The 19,488-nt window shown below is 42.2% G+C and overlaps 1 protein-coding gene across 1 annotated transcript in view; it reads left to right on the top strand.

The window, feature by feature from the left end:
* chchd3a (coiled-coil-helix-coiled-coil-helix domain containing 3a) overlaps window positions 1-19,488 on the top strand; it is a 233,219-nt gene that overhangs the window by 39,515 nt on the left and 174,216 nt on the right. The window contains exon 3 of the mRNA XM_048553803.2: window positions 1,218-1,299. Within this exon, the coding sequence (XP_048409760.1) occupies window positions 1,218-1,299 (82 nt within the window). The remainder of the gene's footprint in view (window positions 1-1,217; window positions 1,300-19,488) is intronic.

Genomic DNA, 19,488 nt, shown 5'->3' with positions numbered 1-19,488 from the left:
AAAATGCCAAGACAGTAGCAGCCAAGAGACATTTACTGAAGCTTCTAATTCTGAGACCCCTGCAGCCTCTACTGATGCTGAAAAACCAAAGCTCAGAAATTCTGATCTGAGCAAGCTGGCCACTCATTCAGGCTGCTTTTTTAAAAAAAACCCCAAGCCCTCCCTGTCTGTCCACTCAAGTGGTCTTCATTAGCTAGCTTGGCAGACCTCTTGTTCAATCTGTTTCAAAAGAACGTCCTAAAACAGCAGCATTGCCACAATCTCAGGTTTTTTTTGATAGTAGAATATGAATTGCATGTATGCAGGTTAGTTAGTTGATTGTATTGCTTTTCTATCTTGGAATAGTACGATTTATTGTCGGTTTAAAACTGTACAGTTATCTTTGTAAGCCCCTGAGGTGCCATACTGAATCTACTTGTAGAGACAACAGTTACTGAGCCCTAGCCAGACCAAAAGAAATTTGGTGACCTGATTTGGGATCATAACAAAATAATTGAAAGCTGCTTTAATTCTATTTTTGTTTCATCATGTTACTAATATTGTACCCTCTTTTAATATTCTTCTGCCTGGCACATTGATGTTTGCTCTTGTAACCGCTGAAATACCCATTTGTCATTGGAGTAATTTGGCAATGTAATACTGCAGCCCAAAAGAAACAATTTAGCCATGAAATTTTTGAAATTGGCTGTTAAATAATGGTGAAATGCTGACAAACATGAAATGGCTTTGATATTCTAAATCTACAGAAGGTGCACTGTAGTCATTGCTGAGAGGTACCAATGCAGAGGAGTTTATGCTGTCTTTGTCAGTTCACGAGTTAAATAGCATGATTTAGTTTTCAAGGCATCCAGTTGGTGTATGTGATTATATAGTGTGGAGAACGAGGAGCAGAGCAGGTCAGGCAGCATCAGAGGAGCAAGAAAGTTGACTTTTCAGATCGGGCCTCTTCAGAAATGGCACATTTCTGAAGAAGGGTTCCGACCCGAAACGTCAACTTTCTTGCTCCTCTGATGCTGCCTGACCTGCAGTGGTCTTCTAGCTCCTTACTGTGTCACCTCTGACTCCAGCATTGGCGGTTCTTATCTCTGATCCAGTTGCTGTATGTTGGTCATGTTTGTGGACCTGGGTTGGATTGTGCATTCAACACAAGCAGAGATCCATAGGGATTAGCTTGACACTATGTGTACTTCATTAAATGTCACTTTCCTTTTCCACAGTTACTGATGAGGAGGTCAGAAAACGAATGTCTGAAGAGCTGGCACAAGAATCGACCAGACAAGATTTGAAACTACAAAAGAGGTCAGTTGTGTCTGTGTGTATGGCTGTGTATGTGGATTATGACAGGTTTCTTCATTCCAGCGCCTTCCCCGTTTTCCGACATGATAATGTTGGCTACTTGGTCCCACTATGAAGTCACCCCTTGTCATTACAGAATGCACCTCCAAAAAATATGAATTCTACTAATCAATATTTACTATTTCTGCCTTCTATGCCCAATTAAAATGTAATAGTTTATTCGATAATATTGTTTTCCACATTGGTGCCTATCACTTTTGAAAAATGTGTTAAATAATTCAGATGAATAAATGTTAATTTTTACAAAATTTCAATCTGCTTTGTGGTTGTGACACAAGTTCAAAATTGCAATGTTAGCAAGTGCTGAGGGTTGCAATAAATCTATAAAGTTGCTACTTTCTAGTCTATTTGCAAAATTGCATATGTTTGAGGCCACTTTAATGGCACATCTGCTTGTCAAAGATCTTATCCCTTTTATTTGAAAATGATTTGGAATAGTGTTTGATCCGCCAAACACATTGAGGGGAGATTGGCCATCAGTTGTCTAAATACTCATCCCAAGCATCGAATAATTTAATAATTTAAATTTTGCAGCCCACATGATACAATTAACAACGATAATCATGAAATTGTCACTGTTAATCAAGGAAAACATGCTGACAATCATGAAATAATTTTGACGTTCAAAGTCCACAGGAAGTGCATCTCAGTTTTTGCTGTGGGCTACCACTGCAAGAAGTTTGTGATGTTTTCCACTTGATGAAGAAAATAAAACAAGTTAGTTTTTGAGATGTCCAGTTGATACATGGTTGATGTGTTCTGTGGACCTGGTTTGAATTGTGCTTTCAATATATAGAGAGCTATGGAAGTTAGCTTCACACCAACAAATCCATGTTCAATTGATTAGAATGCAAATCTGAATGGTAATTTGATGTTGTCAATCACACAGGATTGATGGCTACTGACGACATAATTGCTGGATTTGTGCTTAAAACATTGTATCCAAAAGCAGCAACTCACATTCTGCTTTAATGTTTATTCAATTCCAGACTTGACTTCCCTGCTGCCTCAGGTCTGGGTTTTGTCCCACAGTCCAAAGATGTGCAGGCTAGGTGGAATAGGAAAATACAGGGCTACAGGGATGGGGCAAGGGGCTGAGTGAGATGCTCTTCAGAGGATTAGTGTGGACTTGATGGGCCAAATGGCCTGCTTCCGCAATGTGGGGATCCTACAATTCTACGAAGTCATAAGGATTGCACTTGAAAGGTGGAATTCCTAATGCTAAAATCAGATAACAAATTGTGCCTCAACTTCAGCCATTGAGCCACAGGTTTGCAGTTATGCCAAATGTTAAATAATAAAGGCAAATCACAAGTACCCGAAACCTGAAATTTAAAAAAAAGGGAATTGATGACAGTAATTAATTTCTGAAAAACAAGTTTCACTTGACACGTTACCTGGATTTTATCCTCAGAATCATTATCAATGGAATAATTTTTTCTTAAGCGTGTCCAAAACATGAGAGTAAATACAAAATCATGACGTCATTGGAACACAAATGCCAATTGACTTTGCACAGATTGCTGATGGTTTTAGTAATGTCAGCAGTGGTGCAGTTGTTTCTGCATCAGAAGATTATGGCTTAAGGTCCCATAAAGATTTGAGCTCAAGACTGTTGGCTGCCCCACCAAAGCAACCCTGGGGGAATGGTGTATTTCAGATGGTATGTTAAACCAAAGCCCATCACGCACACTCGTGTTCGTAGAAGATTTCATGATACTGTTTTCCTTTCGCTATTGGTATAATGTCCACGTATTCCATCTCCCTAGGTAGCCCTTTACAATTGAGGGTGGCTTACCTCCATTTAGCTTGGTTTGAAATAGCTAATAAGTCCAATGCAAAGTCTGTAGACTCTGACACATGCAGGACAGGTAGTGCTTGACAGTTCAGATAAATGACTTCCAGGGTTTATGCTCACACTCTGATACCTCAATTTTGCCTCTCCATGTTTCTGATGAAGTCTCACTACCTGTTCAACACATTCCTGTAATTTTCCCGTGAGTCACTGTGAAGTTCGACCCCTTCAGAGGTGATTTACCAAAAACCCAGAAGTGCTTTTGTTGTCCTCCTGGGAATTTCTTGCCACAAATTTGGAGTTGGGCAGTTGGTTCATGTGTCTCGGGTCTGGCACATGAACTATCTATCCTGCACAGGGAAGGTAGTTTTGAGTGATGAGCATTCAAATGCATAACATGTTGGAAATGACACTATTTGGACTGTCTTCCTTGTGCCACATTTTAAGACCTTGTGAAAGCACTGCTGGCAGTACTGCTTTTACACTTCAAGGTGCATGCTGTTGATTGCCCAGGGAATAGCAGATCTTCTACCTGGTAAAGCATGACCTTAACCATTATAAATTGTTATATAGATTGTATATCTTGGTCTTTTATCAGTTGGCCATTATCATCAATGTCAGAAATCACATGGCAACAGGTTTATTTAAAGTCCCAAGTTTTTGGAGCATCGGTCCTCCTTCAGGTATTAAAAGGACTAATGCTCCAAAAGCTTGTGTTTTCAAATAAACCGGCAGCTTCACATCACGATTATCATCAATGATCATCAAAACAGACAATTGATCATTTTCACAGTGTTATTTGCAGTGGTTATGCACAAATTGCTGACGATGTTTATTGTAATTCAAAAGAACTTTATTGGCTGATTTACCAAAAACCCAGAAGTGCTTTTGTTGTCCTTTTGTTGCTTTGCAACATTTTGAGAGTGCGTAACAGGCATTCAATAAATACAATTTTGAATTTTCTTAATAAAATGTATACTCTGCTGTAGACAGGTCTTAACAAACTCTGCTTTATTTTGGTTTGTGACAAGCTCCATAACAGTAGTAAAAAAAAAACTTGCACTTGAACTGTAGTCCCTCATACTAATTCACTGAATTAATTTAGTTCAACAGCCATTTTCCACAGAGCAGGTTCCTACAACTTGTTGTACATCAGTATTTTTGAACAAGGAGAGGCAACGTAAGCTAATGATTACACGGCTAAACAGAGCACAAGTGAGGGAGGTTGGTGTATGGGTGCTGAAATTGGTGAAAGCTGCAAAGCATGTTGAGTAAGTGGCTAAAATGGCCTACCATATCCTGGGTTGCATAATATTTGGCCTGAACTTGATCCAGTTCTAGACACTACATGTTAGGAAGGATGTGAGGGTTATAAACATGGTGCAGAAGAAATTTATGACATTGGTAGATTTGAGATGCTGGGGTTGTACTCTTGAGAGAAGAGAAGAAGATTTGATTGAAGTGTTCAAAATTGAGGTGCCTCGTCAGAGTAGATAACATTGATTGTCAAATCAACTAAAGGTGACATTGAAAAGGAATGTGGATATACTGTAAAATGTTGTAAATTCTGACGTGGAAAAGTTTGCAAATATGTGGCAAAAGAGGGGACAGCTAAACTAGTTAAATTCCGATCACGATGGCTGAGTGGTTAGCACTGCTGCCTCACAGTGCTGGTGACCCAGGTTTGATATCACCCTCAGGCGACTGTCTGTATGGAGTTTGCGCATTGTCCCTGTGTCTGTGTGGGTTTCCTCCAGGTGCTCCGGTTTCCTCCCACAGTCTAAAGTTGTGCAGGATAGGTAGATTGGCCTTGCTACATTGCCTGCACTGTTCGAGGATGTGTAGATTGTTTGGATTACAGGGGAATGGGTCTGGGTAGGATGCTTTGAGGGTTGGTGTGGACTTGTTGGACTGAGGGGCCTGTTTTCACACTAGGGATGCTATGATTCTTCTATGATTCTATGAACATATAATGATTGATTACAACTCAAAAAAAGTCAATCTGTGACCAATATGGTGAAAACTGAGAACAGAATTATAGCAGATAAGTTAGAAAATTAACACAGAATGGAAGACTTTTTAAAACAGCCTTAGAATTTTTCCCGTCAATCATTGTAGAAGTGGTCAGTTAGTTTAAAGGGTGTTAGATTGCTTGTAAAAGTTGAATATTGAGGAGCAAACAAACAGGTGTTTGCTGTATTAGGTAGTTCTGGAGACAAAACCATGGCTACAGATATGATTAGCTGATCGTTTTTTCTTCGTGTCCAAATGCAAGATTACATTATTTAGTGTTTTCCTGCATGGAATGCCAATTATTGTGGCTTTTTTTCCCCACAAAGCCAGAATACAACATTTTACAAGGGGTACGATCTCCAGGAATGGTAGATTCTCTGTGTACCACTCTGAAGTGTGAGGTTATAATATGTAATTGTGTGACTGAAACCCTCCTAGGCTAACTCAGAAATAAATGTGCCTGATAGTTGACCCCAGCTCATGTTCTAAAACGGATAAAGCTGCCAAAGGCAACTTTGAGTCCAGGAACGACTGAATAATTGGTACTTTCAGATCTTGCATATTAAAAATATTCAGTTAATTGAACAAGATTTAGAAGTGGTCCTCATGATTTGATCATAGCAATAGAATTTGATGAAATGATTTATGATTATGAGGAGTTATGTTTAATTTAAGCAAGATAAGTAGCCTTGTTTGTGTCAAAGCAGGAATAATGGCACATCTTCATATAAGCAGTTAAAAATAGAATCTGTACATTACTGGAAAAAAGAAGTGACTTAGCACTTCAGTAAGCTTGTGAAAATTCCGTTGTGTATAGTGGCAAGTGGAAACAAACCTCATTATTTTGTTCCTGTTGGATATCTCAGAGTAAACTTAAAATATGCGACTAACCTTATTTACTGGTGCAATGTCAGTGAACATTGCTGGCTAGTCCACATTTGTTTCCCTTGAAAAGATGGTCATAAACTGCAACTGTACAAGAGTACAGGCAGAGAGAGAATGAGAGATCATCAGATAATGTTGCACAGGGGTCCTGAGTGTACCATGCTTGCCAATCAGTGTTCCATTTTGGGAACTAATGGAAATTTGGTGATCGTTCCTTAGGAAACACAACTGGGCCCGTAGCCTCAATGGTGTTTCAGCTGCCCAGGAGGGGTACAAAGAAGAGAGGCAATGCAACAGTAATAGCATATTCTATTATCAGGGGATCAGACAGGTACTCCTTTGGCATTAAACATGACTTCATGATTGTGTATTGCTTCTCTGGTGCTGGGATCAAGGATGCTCCCGTCTAGCTGCAGGACATCCTTCGGTGGGGAATATGGAAGTGTGGCCCATGTTAATACCAATAATATAAGTAGGAAGGGCAGTGAGGTCCTGAAAGCAGATTTCAGATTTGGGAAGAAAATTTAAAATGCAGGACCTCAAGCAATAATTTCACAACTACCCCAGAGTCACATGCTCATAAGCATAGGAATAAGAGAGTCAACAGATTGAACTTGTGGCTGCAAAACTGAGTAGAGGGAGGGCTTCAGCTTTGAGGCACGAAGACTAATTCTCGGTCAGGCGGGACTTGTCTAAGCTGGATGGGTTACATCTAAACAGGGATAATGGGAACTGCAAATGCTGGAGAATCCAAGATAAGAAAAGCTCCTCCTAAGCTGCTGCTTGGCCTGCTGTGTTATTCCAGCTTCACACTTTGTTATCTTACATCTAAGCAGGACTGGGACTGCTAGCATCACCAGGTGATTTGCCAGAGATGATGGTGTTAATTAAGCAAGAATGTCAGTGGGAATAGAACCTGAGGGCAAATTCAAATCGGAAGGAAGTAGAGTTGTCAGAGAGCAAAGATGACAGAGGGAATTAAGGCATACATCACAAAACTCAAATATTTGAATGTGAATGATATCAAAAAGACAAAATTAAGGTCACTCCACGTGAATACAGGCAGCATTGACAGCAAAACAGTTCCTGTAAAGATATAGTAGGAACTGCAGGTGCTGGAGAATCTGAGAAGTAGTGCTGGATGAACACAGCAGGCCAAGCAGCATCAGAGGAGCAGGTAAGCTGACATTTCGGCCCTAGACCCATCTTCACAAATGTTGGCCAACACGTGAGCTGGCAAATATGAGCAATGAAATTGGCAAGAATTTGCCACAGAAATTCATTCCAGCCTGAAATATTCAATTATTGAAATGAAAGAAGGTCATCGCTAACCTTTCAAGGGAACTTTGGGTGAGAATAAAAATGCTCTTGACATTTTAGAAACAGGTAGCACTTTCCTCATTGATGAGAGATAATGGGAACTGCAGATGCTGGAGAATCCAAGACAAGAAAATGTGAGGCTGGATGAACACAGCAGGCCAAGCAGCATCTCGGGAGCACAAAAGCTGACGTTTCGGGCCTAGACCCTTCATCACTTTCTTCATTAATGGGATGAAGACATCGCTGGCTAGGCAGCATTTATTGTCCATCCTAAATTGCCCAGAGGGCAGTTCAGAGTCAACAACATTGCTATGGGTCTGGCGTCACATGCAGGCCAGACCAGGTAAGGATGGCAGTTTCTTTTCCTGAAGGATGTTAGTGAAATTATCTTTTTCTAGGATTCCTTAGGTAGATTCCCACAAAATTCTGACAACTGCAAAATGAAATGTAAAACATCAGCCCTTTGAAATGTGCATGTGGATTGCCACCTCAAGGGCAACTGGGGATGAACAATAAATGCTGGCGAGCCAGCGATGCCCACATCCCATGAGTGAACATAAAAGCCCTGAAGTTGACATAATGTTCAACATATCCTATTTAAGTGATATTATTACAGTTTCTAACTAATGTTACTGCATATATTTAAACTTGTTAAGGTGTATGATTGAAATGTTTTAGAATTTAGAATATCTGCTGGTCATTACAGGATCTTAGTTGCATGGTCCCCAGGACTGGAAACTGAATATTCAAATATGTTTCCTGTTCAGGAAGGATAGAGCAAAAGGAAGGGAGGTAGAGTTACATTGACAATGCAAGATGCAATCAGTGCATTAGTAAAGGAGGATCTAGTTCAGAAGGGCATTGTATGAAATCTGCTTGGGTGAAACAGCAAGTAACATGGGTTGGAAATTTTGATAAGCCATAAAGTGGTAATGATAGTGTATGACATGGTATAAATCAGGAGATATGAGAAACCTAGATCATGTGCAATATAATAATTGTGGGTGGCTTCACTTTTCATATAGCTTGTGAAAACAACTTGAGCACTAAAGTAGAGAGTGAGTTCCTCGAGTTTCTTGTGGATGGTTTTCTGAAGCAGCATGTTGAGGAGCCGACTAGACAACAGGCTTTTTAGATGTAGTATTAAATAATAGAATATATGATAGAATAATAGAATATATATTAAATAATAGAATAGAATATATGGACATACATGGAATAGTGTAGGTTAGATGGGCTTGAGATTGGTATGACACGTCGGCACAACATCGAGGGCCGAAGGGCCTGTACTGTGCTGTAATGTTCTATGTAAAAGCTCTTTCATAATGCCTTTACTGTCCCTCATTAGGCCATGTTTTTCCAAATGTGCATAAATCCTTTCCCTAAGAATTCCCTCCAATTAACCTCCCAACTACCAATGTCACACTCACTGGTCTGGAGTTTGCTGGATTATTCCAATTTTGCTTCTTGAATAGAGGAACAACATGAGCTAATCACCAGTCCTCCAGGACCTCTCCAGTCGTTAGGGAGGATACAAAGATCTTGGTCAAGGCCCCAGCAATCAATTCTCTTGTCTCTCTCAATAACCTGGGCAGATACAATTGGGCCCTGGGAACTGAAGCACCTTAATGTTCTTCAAGACATCCAACACCACTTCTTTGTGGATCTCAAAATGCCCTGGTATATTAGCATCTTGCACGCAAATCTCACTCTGCTCCCTGTTTTTTTTTGGGTCAAGTACTCATTTGGGATCTCACCCACATTCTCTGCCTCCAAGCACAAGTTCCTTCCTTTATCTTTGAGTGATCCTACCTTCTCCCTAGTTATCATCCTGTTTTTCATGTGCCTATAGAATGCCTTAGGATTCTCTTTAACCCTACTTGCCAAATCATTTCACGGCCCCTTCTTGCTCTCCTAATTCCCTGCTTGAGTAGTTTGCTGTTTTCCTTATTCATCACAGGCCCTGTCCAATTTTAGCTTCCAAAACCGTCCATATGCTGCTTTTTTTCCATTTTGACAAAATTCACAACCAGGTGATAGCCCAACTCTTATCCTCAAATTCCTGTCAATGAAGGCGAGCATGCCTCTTTCTGCTTTCACGCCTGTGTTTACATGTGACAAAACGTCAAGGAACTATGTACCTGCATCCCTATGTCTCTCTGTTTGATAATATTACCCTGGATCCTGCCCTGGTTTGTCTTTCTAAATTGCAACACTGTGCATTTATTTAAATTAAACTCAATCTGCTGTTATACTGTTTGAAAACCTTCTTCACTGCCCACTATACCACTAATTTTGATGTCATCTGCAAAGTTATTAGCCAGGCTGCGTCTATTCTCATCCAAATCATTTAGATAAATGACAGATGACATTAGACCCAGCACCGCTTCTTGTGGCACACTGTTGTCATAGACCTCCAGTCTGAACAACAATCGTCAGCCACCACCCTCTGTCTCCTATCATCAAGCTAATTTTCTATCCAATTGGCTAGCTCTCCCAGGATCCCATGTAATCCATCCAGTTTTACCATATGGAACCTTGTCGAAGGCCTTGCTAAAATCCATGTAGATGGCATCTGCCTTTGTCTGTAATCTGTGTCTCCTCTTGAAAAACTCAATCAAGTTTGTGAGACACAATTTCACCTGCACAAAGCCAGGCTTGAGTATCCCTGATCAGTCCTTGCCTTTCCAGATGCGTGTAAATCCTGTCTATCAGAAACGTCTCCAACAACTTGCCCACCACCATCATTCGGCTCACCAGTCTCTAGTTCCCTAGCTTTTCATTGCTGTCTTGCTTAAATAATGTCAAAACATTAACCACCCTCCATCTCCTGGTACTACATCTGTGGCTGTTGCTGATACAAATATCTCTGCTCGGTACCTTGCAATTTCTTCCTTTGCTTCCCACAATGTCCTGGGAGAAACTTGATCATGTTTCAGGGATTGAATCCACCTGCGTGTTTTAGGACTTCCAGCGCCGCCTCTGCCAAAGCTATCTCAAAGCCCTTTTTTACCCTCCTGGTTTCTCTATTAGGTCTACCGCTACAGCTCCTGTACTCTAGATTGACTTGAGTCTGTACCTGATATATGCTTCTTCCTTGACCAGAGCCTTACTATCGCTAGTAGTCGAGTGTTCCTTACACCTACCAGTCTTGCCTTTCACATGAACAGGAACAGGCTAGTTGTGAACTCTCGATATCTCACTTTTGAAATCTCCCACTTGGTAGTCTCACTCAGTGAACTTTTGAAAGTCTCTGTCTAATTTTTAAAATTGGCCTTGCCTCAATTTAGAACTTTAACTTGTAGACCAGATCCAGCCTTTTCCTTAAGTATTGTAAAACTAATAAATTTATGGCCTCTGATCCCAAAGTGCTCCCTCATTAACAGCTCAGTCACTTGCCTTACCTTATTTCACAAGACACACTTAACATATTTCTCCCTATCTAAGCCCTTGTCGCTATGGCAGCCCCAGTTGATGTTGGGAAAGTTTAAAATCTCCCACTATTACAACCCTATTATTCTTACTGCTGTCTGCAATTTCTACGTATTTGCATCTCCACTGATCACTCCCTTATTTCTCAGTTCCACCCATATAATTTCATTGGATGTTCCCTCAGGAATATCCTCTCTCAGAAATTGATTGTTTCCCTGAATGAAAATGCCTCTCTTCCCTCCCTTCTATCCTTCCTATTTCATCTATACAATGAAATGTTGAGCTGCCAGCCCTGTCCCTCCCTCTGCCATTTTTTCTGCAATAACGATGATAAACCATTCATGGCCTCAATTAATCTGCCTTACCTGTCGGGCCTCTTGCATTGAAATAAATGCAGTTTAATTCATCAGTCTTCCCTCATTCCCTGCTGTGCTTTGGCTTGCCGTGTGTATTTAACTTGCTGTTTTTAACTCCTGTACCACTCTCAACTTTCCCTTTTGGCTCACTGCAGTTTAGCGCCCCAACCCCCTCCCAAGCTAGTGTAAATCTTCCTTGAGTACCACTAGGATATTGGCCCTGCTCCAATTCAGGTACATCCCATCCCACTTAAACATGTGTCCTTTGTCCCAGAAGAGATTCTAATGATGCAAAAATCTGAATCTCTGCTCTCTGCTCCCTGCACCAGCTATTTGTCATTTGTCCCATCCTCCTATTGCTACTTAATATCTCCAGTAGTCTCGTGTTATCCAGAGATTACTATCCTTGAGGTCCTGCTTTTTGACCTCCTGCCTAACTCCCTATATCCACTGTGCAGAGCCTTAGCCCTTTCTCACCCTTTCAAAACTTTCTCGGCCCTTCACACCTGCTCCACCATTATTTGCAATTATGACTGATCGTCCGACTCAATAGCCTAATCCTGCTTTCCCCCATAACCTTTAATCCCATTCGTCCCAAGTGCTCTATCTAGTCGCTCCTTTAATCCATTCAATGTTTTGGCATCAACTGCTTCCTGTGAAAATGAGTTCCACAGGCTCACCACTCAGGTGAAGAAATGTTTCCTCATCTACATCCTAAATCGTCCACCCCAAGTGCTCAAGCTTTGTCCCCTGGTTCTGGCCTCACACACCATGGGGAACATCCTCCCTGCATCTGCCCTACCCAGTCCTGTTAGAATTTTATAAGTCTCTCAGATCTCCTTTCACCCTGACAGCCACTTCTCCTCTTCCCCAACCACCACCACCAATTCATCTGAACTCTAGCAAAAACAATCCTAACCTCGTCAATTTCCCCTCATATGACAGTCCCAGAATCAGGCTGGTAAACATTCACTGCACTCCCTTGAGACCAAGAGCATCCTTTGCATCCTTCCTCAGAAAAGGAGACAAAAGCTGCCCACAATATGCTAGGTATGGCCTTACCAAGGCCCTGTACAACTGCAACGATGCATCCCTGCTCCTGCAGTCTCTTGCAATTTAAGCCAACATTCCATTTGCTTTCTTTACTGCCTGCTGCCCCTGCATGCTTACCTTCAATGACTGGTGAATGAGGATGACCAAGTCCTGCTGCACACTCCCCTCTCCCAATTTACAGCCATTCAGGCAGTAATCTGCCTTGTTGTTTTAACTTCCAATGTGAACAACAACAATCATGCAAACAATGAAATTCATTGGGAACTTTGGCCAGGACCGTGATGTTGTAAGATGCTACGTCAGAGGAATTTCAACAGGGAATTTTAAAATTAAGTGGAATAGAAATGTGAAGTACTGACATGTTTGAGGATCCGTAAGGGGAAAAGCATATTGGAAATGTCTCAAGAACTTGAGTTAATGGATAAAGTGTGTTGTTTGAAGAGCAGTTAAATTTGCTTGCAGTCCTAAAAGAAGGAGGTCATACTTAGAATGCAAAGGAATGGTCAGTGACAGTCATTTAGTGTCTCGGAACTTAACAATAAAGACATAGTGAGAACTGAAGTCAAGAGAACACCTGTGAGTCAAGGCAAAGAAGCTGACAAAGGGTGAAATTGATGTAATGTGGAAAATACAAACATCCTGAAAAATACTGAGAGTTTAACCCAGGTAAAGAGAAAACCAAAGCAAGGAAGTTGGCATGCAGATTGACGAGTTCATCTGCAATTTAGAGTTGTGAGTAAAAGGTCGAAGGAATGGAAGTTTCCTTAAAAAAGGGATGATGCCGGAGACTTGTGGGTTTATTGTCACACTTGCTGCAAATGGAGTACAGTGCATGATGAAGTGATTCACCAGGTATGGGTCTTCTTTAGGTGGAAAAGCTTGGCACTCGAGCCACATTCCCATCAGTGCCAGATAACAGCCTTTTTCCACGAGCTATCTTATCTTGATCAAACATTTGGAAATATAGGTATTGCCTTTCCAGAAATTGAAGGCTCAGCATTAAGGCAGTGTTCATCACCTTGAAATCCTTCGATCTGCGATAATGTTGCTTTAAACATTTATGAACTTGAAATGTCTTGGAATGTTGGATGTCGTTTGATCCTAGCTACAGACATCTCTTCTTCTGAAGGACAGCAGAAAGAGGGGTCAACTGAGGTGCAGTTGACTAATGGATGTCACAGAGTGCTTTAGAAAAGCTGCAACACGTCCATGAGAGATCAAAACATGCAAGCAATCATGGCATATTTAAAGTATTGGCAAAGATCTGTGGTTCAGGTTGTAGGTGAATTTGTGGACTTGCTTGCCAAGCTGGCATGTTTTTGTTCAGGCGTTTCATCACCATGCTGGGTGACATCATAAGTGGAGCTTCCAATGAAGCAATGTTATTCTACTCCATTTGGAATTTATACCGTCAGGTCCGTTATGGTGAGTGCTATCATTTCTGGGTTGATCTGTATCGGTTTATAGGAGGTCCTTGTTCTTCATCTGGGATGTACGGGAGTGGAATGCCTCATCCTGGGAGCAGATGTGGCGGATGCGAAGAAATTGGGAATGGGGATGAATTTTTGCAGGAAGGTGGGTGGGCAGAGGTGTATTCTAGGTAGCTGTGGGAGTCAGTGGGCTTGAAATGGACATCGGTTTCTAAAGACATTTTTCCATCCCCACCCTTGTCTGCCATCCGGAGAGACCACTCTCTCCACGACTCCCTTGTCTGCTCCACACTCCCCTCCAACCCCACCACACCTGGCACTTTCCCCTGCAACTTCAGGAAGTGCTACACCTGCCCCCGCACCACCTCCCTCACTCCCATCCCAGGCCCCAAGATGACCTTCCACATCAAGCAGATGTTCACCTGCTCATCTGCCAATGTGGTATACTGCATCCGCTGGACCAGACGTGGCTACCTCTACATCGGGGAAACCAAGCGGAGGCTTGGGGACCACTTTGCAGAGCACTTAGACTCGGTTCGCAATAAACAACTGCACCTCCCAGTCACGAGCCGTTTCAACTCCCCCTCCCATTCCTTAGATGACATGTCCATCCTGGACCTCCTGCAGTGCCATAATGATGCCACCCGTAGGTTGCAGGAACAGCAACTCACATTCTGCTTGGGAACCCTGCAGCCCAATGGTATCAATGTGGATTTCACCAGCTTCAAAATCTCCCCTCCCCCCCCACCCCCACTGCATCCAAAAACCAGCCCAGCTCATCCCCGCCTGCCTAACCTGTTCTTCCTCTCACCTATCTGCACCTCCATTTCCTACGTACTAACCTCATCCCACCCCCTTGACCTGTCCGTCCTCCCCGGACTGACCTATTCCCCTCCCTACCTCCCCATTCATACTCTCCTCTCCACCTATCTTCGCCTCTATCCATCTTCAGTTTGCCTCCCCCTCTCTCCCTATTTATTCCAGAACCCTCTCCCCATCCCCCTTTTCTGATGAAGGGCCTAGGTCCGAAACGTCAGCTTTTGTGCTCCTAAGATGCTGCTTGTCCTGTTGTGTTCATCTAGCTCCACACTTTATTATCTATGGTTACTTTATCACAGTTAAAATGATGGCCTTCATTGTCTGAAGTTACAGACGTTAAGGAGAGTTCATCATGCCATTTTGCTGCTAGCTGATGTTCATGTATTTTGATGGCTAATTTACTTAAACGTGGCATATTACGACAGACCACCTGACAGGTGGAGCAACAAGTAGCAGCATTGCTGAAAGCTGATAATAACACATTTATTATGAGAAAAAGTTCAGCGAGCAGGATCCTAAATTCAGAAGTGTTTTTTTTTCTCTGCAAAATGTCAATCAAATAGGAACTTTGCTCCTCCTGAAAGCATTATTAGCTGCTGGCACATTTGTCACACATAACTACAGCGTGATGCATTTCAAGGCAACTCATGGGAAATTTGCAAACAAAATAGTCAGTCGAGCTGATAAGAGGGAGGGTTAGTAAATTAAAACTTGAAATTTTTTGCCTTGAAAACAAGTTTCCTTTTTAATACTCAAAAAACTGACTTTTGTGATGAGCTGAATAATTTCTCATTCAGTAACAATATGCACCTTAAGCAGTAGATCTGTACAGGATAGGTAACTGACCATGTGTAGTTCATATTGTCATAGGAGAGTACTGAAGGGCACTGAAGGTGATGGTGAAATAAATATACAGATGTTTTGGCAGTTGTCTTCATTCTTGCTCTGGGATACATTGAATAACTTTCACAAGATACAGCATTATCCTTTTAGCTTTTAAATATGGATCAAGTTTATTTAAGACAGGAGGGTTCTTGGTAGAAAATTAAATAAGTTTGAATTGCCTCAATTTGACGCAAGTGTCTGTGAACTAGTGGGAGAGTTAGAAATCTGTCATAAATTGGCGATGAAATGTTCCTGCTAGGGTCAGATAATTCAAATGTTTTTACTGATGCAAAGATAGTCATCTTGGACACCTGCTCAAGTATGGAATGTAGAAGGAACTGTGTCCAATGCATCTTAACACATCATATTTGACTTTTGACAATTTTAGTATTTGGAAAGCACTGCAGTTTTGCCTCAGTTCAATTAAATAATCACATTATACAAATAACATCAACTAACAATGAGATAGTAAGGACTATTAATGCTGGAGTGTGAGGCAACACAGTGTGGAGCTGGAGGAACACAGCAGACCGAGCAGGAAAGCTGACGCTTCGGGCCAGACCCCTCTTCAGAAATGAATTCGTCAGATTCCTGAAGAAGGGCCCCAACCTGAATCGTCAGCTTTCCTGCTCCTCTGCTGCCTGGCCTATTGTGTTCCTCCAGCTCCAGTGTGTGTTATCAACTAACAATGTTGGTTTTCTTGATTGTGGATTGCATTCATTTTTGACTCTGTCCTTCAGTATGTTGGATTTTATTTGCTCAAATGTGAGAATGAAGAACTGACTTTTATTGGAGCTCTTCATTTAACTTTCCCCAGAACCCTTCAACTCAAACTTTGTGTTCTCACTAAGCTGCTGAATGTTTGAAGTGATCATATGGGAGCAAGTGAATCAGGTGTTTAGGACATGAGTGAATGAGACTAGCAACTTGAATTCTTGAACCAATCAAGTTGAACAATTTGAGAAGTTAGCGATGGTTGTACAGTGGCTCTGTTAGTACAGTTAGCACTGCTGCCTCAATGCCAGGGATAAAGGTTCAATTCCAGCCTTGGGTGACTGTCAGTGTGGAGTTTGCACATTGTCCCTGTGTCCGCGTGGGTTTCCTCCAGGAGCTTCAGTTTGCTCCCGCAGTCTAAAGATGTGCAGGTTAGGTAGATTTGTGTTTGGGTCAGGATAATCAAGATTCATGGGAAAGAATTGGCTGAACTTGATCATTTAATATCACTGGGACTTTCTCTGGATTATGTAGGAAAACAAGATAAAACATGATTTCACAGAATATTTTTAACATGTTACAAACTGTATTGCACATCCAGATAGCTTGGTTAGTTTTGTTGTTGTAATCTTTTGTGCCATTCAGTTCAGTTGATAAATTCTACAGCTTCATGTGAGTAAGTTTCAATGAATATCACCACCTTAACTAAAATAAAAGTAATATGTGATCTATCAAGCCTGATACTATTCTGGGATCTGACCTGCCCAATGGTACCATCAGTTGGGATGATAATTCAGTGATGTGATAGGGAGAAAAATGTTGTGTTTCCAACACTGATGGCAATGCAACATAGACAGCAACTTGTGGATATTGTATTTTAACTGCACATTTGCTCCTTACCCTGAATTGCTGTAACATTTACCTGCAAGTAAAGGCAGACCTGGCTATTTTTATCAAAAAATCTTCCATAGTTCATTCTGTGGTTGCTGTCCTTAACTTTACACTGCATCTCTGCATTTTTTGTCCTCAACATTTCGTCACGGAAGTATGGCTTGCAAATAGGTCTCTGTGCATAAGTTAGGCAGAGCCGAACATCCCTATCTCCATTCACTGGCATTTGAAGAACTCCCACATACCTAACTCATTAAACTCTCTAACTTTGCTTTTTGAAAGTAAAACCATGCTTTGAGATGATGGCTCTGTGTTGTTTTCTTTTCCTTTTGTCTCCATTTTTGAACCTGTTGTTATGCTGATCAATTATAGAAAAAAAAATCAGAGAAAACCTTGATCCTATTCAGACAGTGGCATTGAGTAACCATTAGATGAGTCTCTTCCCCACTTCTTGGACTGAGAAAGGCTTAACTAACTGCATTTGACTGTACTGTTCCTCTCATGAAAATTAGCAAGCACAGCAGGACTACCTATTTTGAATCACACATTTCCATGTAGTATCCATTCACTAACTTAGTGAAATGTAGTGGATCTATACTGTGCCCTTCTTCACACGTGGGTAGAATGAATAAGTTTTCATATTTTTAATTTCACAGACTGTTTGCAACCTTGGCATCCTGTTAACTCAAAAATTGAAGTTGCTCCCCATTGCTTCACTGCCTGAGACTTTCCAGCTCCACTGTGGCACCTGCATCCACTTACTGGTGCACTGTTTGGAAAAACCCATTCCCATGCCTTTGTCACCTCCAAACTAGATTGCAGTATTTTGATGGCGAGCCCCTGACCGTGCAGGGTCTGTCCACTTCATGTGATATCTCGTTTATCCATCAGTCCTGTCCTTGTAATCTAAAAACCAGTTTTTTTTTAAACCCTTCATGTTATCAAAGCTTGTTGCCTCTGACTATTCCAGACCTGCATGAGCTATGCAATGGAGATAATGGGAACTGCAGATGCTGGAGAATCCAAGATAACAAAGTGTGGAGCTGGATGAACACAGTAGGCCAAGCAGCATCTCAGGAGCATAAAAGCTGACGTTTCGGGCCCAGACCCTTCATCAGAGAGCAGGATGGGGAGAGGGTTCTGGAATAAATAGGGAGAGAGGGGGAGGCGGACCGAAGATGGAGAGAAAAGAAGATAGGTGGAGAAGTGCCATCCTCCGACACTTCCGCCATCTACAATCCGACCCCACCACCAAGACATTTTTCCATCCCCACCCTTATATGCTTTCTGGAGAGACCACCTGAACCTCCGTTACTCCCTTGTTCCCTCCACACTGCCCTCCAACCCCACCACACCCGGCACCTTCCCCTGCAACCGCGGGAAGTGCTACACTTGCCCCCACACCACCTCCCTCACCCCCATCCCAGGCCCCAAGATGACTTTCCATACTAAGCAGAGGTTCACCTGCACATCTGCCAATGTGGTACACTGTATCCATTGTACCCAGTGTGGCTTCCTCTACATTGGGGAAACCAAGCGGAGGCTTGGGGACCGCTTTGCAGAACACCTCCGCTCGGTTCGCAGTAAACAACTGCACCTCCCAGTTGCGAACCATTTCAACTCCCCCTCCCATTCTTTAGATGACATGTCCATCATGGACCTCCTGCAGTGCCACAATGATGCCACCCGCAGTTTGCAGGACCAGCAGCTCATATTCCGCTTGGGAACCCTGCAGCCCAATGGTATCAATGTGGACTTCACCAGCTTCAAAATCGCCCCTTCCCCCACCGCATCCCAAAACCAGCCCAGCCTGTCTCTGCCTCCCTAACCTGTTCTTCCTCTCACCCATCCCTTCCTCCCACCCCAAGCCACACCTCCATTTCCTATCTACTACCCTCATCCTGCCTCTTTGACCTGTCCGTCTTCCCTGGACTGACCTATCCCCTCCCTACCTCCCCACCTATACTCTCCTCTCCACCTATCTTCTTTTCTCTCCATCTTTGGTCCGCCTCCCCCTCTCTCCCTATTTATTCCAGAACCCTCTCCCCATCCCCCTCTCTGATGAAGGGTCTAGGCCCGAAACGTCAGCTTTTGTGCTCCTGAGATGCTGCTGGGCCTGCTGTGTTCATCCAGCTCCACACTTTGTTATCTGACCTATGCAATGGGCTCTTCTTCCTTCCCCATTATCCCAACACAGGAGTTGTGTCTTTAACATTTAACCTCCTCATTCTACACACCATCTATCTCTCCCTCTCTCTTCCCCCTCCCCGGTCTCGCTCGCTCTCTTTCTCGCTCTCTCCCCTCAAAGTTTAATTTGATCCCATCTGATGGATTAAGCTTTTGATTACCCTTCTTAGTGTCTCCCTTAACTTTAGTATTTGTCTGATTGTACCTTTTTGGAGCAGTTGAATGCTTCTCAACTTCAGATGGTGCATTTGTTGAGGACAGATGGGCATGCCTAATATGAGTCACTTCAAATGAGAAGTTGATTTTAAGTAACTTTATATTTTATTGCATATCTTTTAATCTGAAACAATGA

Source organism: Stegostoma tigrinum, chromosome 25 (assembly GCF_030684315.1).
Source record: "Stegostoma tigrinum isolate sSteTig4 chromosome 25, sSteTig4.hap1, whole genome shotgun sequence".
In the NCBI taxonomy this organism is placed as follows: domain Eukaryota; kingdom Metazoa; phylum Chordata; class Chondrichthyes; order Orectolobiformes; family Stegostomatidae; genus Stegostoma; species Stegostoma tigrinum.
This window is presented reverse-complemented; position numbering and strand designations above follow the sequence as displayed.